The 2,568-nt window shown below is 39.2% G+C and overlaps 1 protein-coding gene across 1 annotated transcript in view; it reads right to left on the reverse strand.

Annotated features, from left to right (window-relative positions):
* LOC108239175 (NLR family CARD domain-containing protein 3) overlaps window positions 1–2,568 on the reverse strand; it is a gene marked incomplete in the record, with an annotated part of 22,293 nt that overhangs the window by 13,077 nt on the left and 6,648 nt on the right. Inside the window, 1 exon segment of the mRNA XM_037973637.1 lies at window positions 991–1,066. Within this exon segment, the coding sequence (XP_037829565.1) occupies window positions 991–1,066 (76 nt within the window).

Below are 2,568 nucleotides of genomic sequence, written 5' to 3' on the forward strand. Positions count from 1 at the left end.
CATTGAACAATTTTCTATTGGAAATGCATTTTGTTTAGAGACATGGAGATAAATGCATATTATTACAGATGTAGACTTGATCATCTCAGAATATTTTTGTATTTTTCAAATAAATATTGAATTTTTTATGAATTTATTTCTTTGCCTCTGTGTGGTATCAAATGACAGTTAGCTTTTCCTTCCCGACCTTTCTTCACAAATTATACCGTTGCGTCTTACGAAGCGCCTTTGAGTACGCACCGTCCTGGCGAGCTTCGACTCGGCCCGTTCGCCGAGAGAGGCGGCGAAGCCACGCCGGCGAGACGCCGGGGTCGGAGTGCGCGAACAGGGGCGGAGCGTGGGGGGCTTGGAACCCGTTGATAACTGCTTGCAGTTCTAGTTTTTGTTGTTGTTGTTGTTGTTGTTGTTGTTCTGTCCTGTGACTGCTGGTCTGCTCTTGTTTAACCTCTTAGTCCCTAAGCCAAATGGGTTGATCTTGTCGGCAGAAGTGCTGCTGCCCGCTAGTGATGTAGGGGTTAATAAATTGCCTTTTTTACGATTCTGCCTTCCTGCTCGTCCCCTGCTCCCTGTACTCTTGAGTCTTTCAAAACCACAATCTTTACATATATTCCACCGCTCTACAAAGTGCAGCATGTAAACAACTTTCTATTTTATATTTTAGTTTAGTTTATCTTAGCCTGTGTTTTCGATAAGTTTAGTTTAGCTTTTTTGTATCTTAGTTTATCTTAAGTTGATTTTCCTTAGCTTACTTTAGTATGACTTAGTTTATTTTATCCTGCTTTATGACTTTAGTTTAATTAGCTGAATTAGTGATCTCTAGCCTGTGTGTTTTTCATGTTAATTTGTGTGTTTTCATGATAACTTTGTATTTTTGTGTTTTTATGATGTAAAGCACTTCGATCCGCCTTGTTGCTGAAAAGTGCTATATAAATAAATTTGACTTGACGAACTGAACACAACAGATGGAAAAGTTGGACCACATGTACAGACCATAAATACGGAGTCCAGCTTTTGGTGGAGCTGGGGAGTCTGACCACTGAAAACATCTGAGCTCCACTGGTCGACGCTGTGGAAAAATCATAAAGAATTAGTTCACGTTGTGTCTGTCCACACAGACAAATATACAGTGAAGCACCAATAAGTGATATCTGCATGTGAACAGTAAATCAGATGAATTCTTGTAATGGTGAAGGTTTGCCGGTCCTGCTGATCCCACTAAGAGTGAACAGATCATTTTGCAGCTGATGGACCTTTCATCTCAGTTTGGCTGAGTTCCAGCAACTCTTACCAATCCCTTCAAGAAGCTTTCTGCATGCTGCCTGCACTCTTAGGTGCTTCTTAGGTTCAGAAAGCTTTCTGAAGTGGTTGGTAGCATCTGTACAGATAAGGAGTGTCAGTAGCCCTTTTGCCAAAATAATAATATTAATAATTTGTGCCTGCTGCAGCAATGCATAAAGAGAAATGCATTGCATTTAGGGGTATATTATCCTCAAAAAAGGTTTATTTATATATGTCAATTTTTACTGCAGCCCAAATGAAAGAATGTGCCCACAGAAAATATACTGTACTGTATATGAAAATGTGTGCTATGATGCTATGAGTTACCAAAGTTTTAAGTAACTTTCCAAAAACTAAACAACAAAAATCCAGACAGGGAAGAATAAAAGATCCTTCATATTCTTTAAAAACACTGTGCTCTTTCTTTGGATGCTTAAATCCATACACAGTAATCCCAGCGAGGTTGGGAGCCTCCTGATTTTGGGAAAATTAAGATTGTGCCCCCCTCCAATAAAGGCAAAAGATTGAGCTTCTCAAAAATAATAACCCCCCCCCCACACACACACACACACACACACACACAAAACAACAAAAAACAAACAACAACAACAACAAAAACTAAACTATAACTGCACGTGTGACCACCAAAAAACCTTGTGTCACGCAGGGTCCAAGAATTTCTTCAGAAAACCTTATCGTTTTCACTGTGACCAGCTGTGTTCTGCCCTCGTTCTAAAAACTCTCTATCCACCCTCTGCCGCCAAAAAAAAGCTGGAATCACCATGGCAACCTAGTCATTCTTGGTCACACATGTCCATTGACTGAGCTACCTGTCTCTGAAGGCAACATTGTTATTCTCACTATTGTAAGATCTTCTAAAGCGATACATTACATACCATTACCCAAACATCTTTGTGACCCCAGCTGGCAAAATGAGCCAGAATAAGCACAGGCGACAATGCAAAAAAAAGTAAAAGTATTGATTTTTGTTGTAATTGTGATTTGAGTAAAAATGATTCCATCTAGTGATCCCAGTAGACAAAAACAATCTGCTGACAAAACCCTCCTTTCAAATCTACCTTTTAAATCAAAGGTTTTTAACACATATGCCTTAAGAAATAACCTTTTGTCTTATAATCATTATTCTGGTGTAGATTCTCAGTCATCCAGGCCATGGTAAATTCAAAAAAAGTTAAAAAACAAAAACAACTGGACTTCTATTCTGTAGCTGAAGACGTTTCGCTTCTCATCCGAGGAGCTTTCTCAATTCAGAAATAGAGAGTGTGGAGT

This window comes from Kryptolebias marmoratus, linkage group LG22 (genome assembly GCF_001649575.2).
Source record: "Kryptolebias marmoratus isolate JLee-2015 linkage group LG22, ASM164957v2, whole genome shotgun sequence".
NCBI lineage: Eukaryota > Metazoa > Chordata > Actinopteri > Cyprinodontiformes > Rivulidae > Kryptolebias > Kryptolebias marmoratus.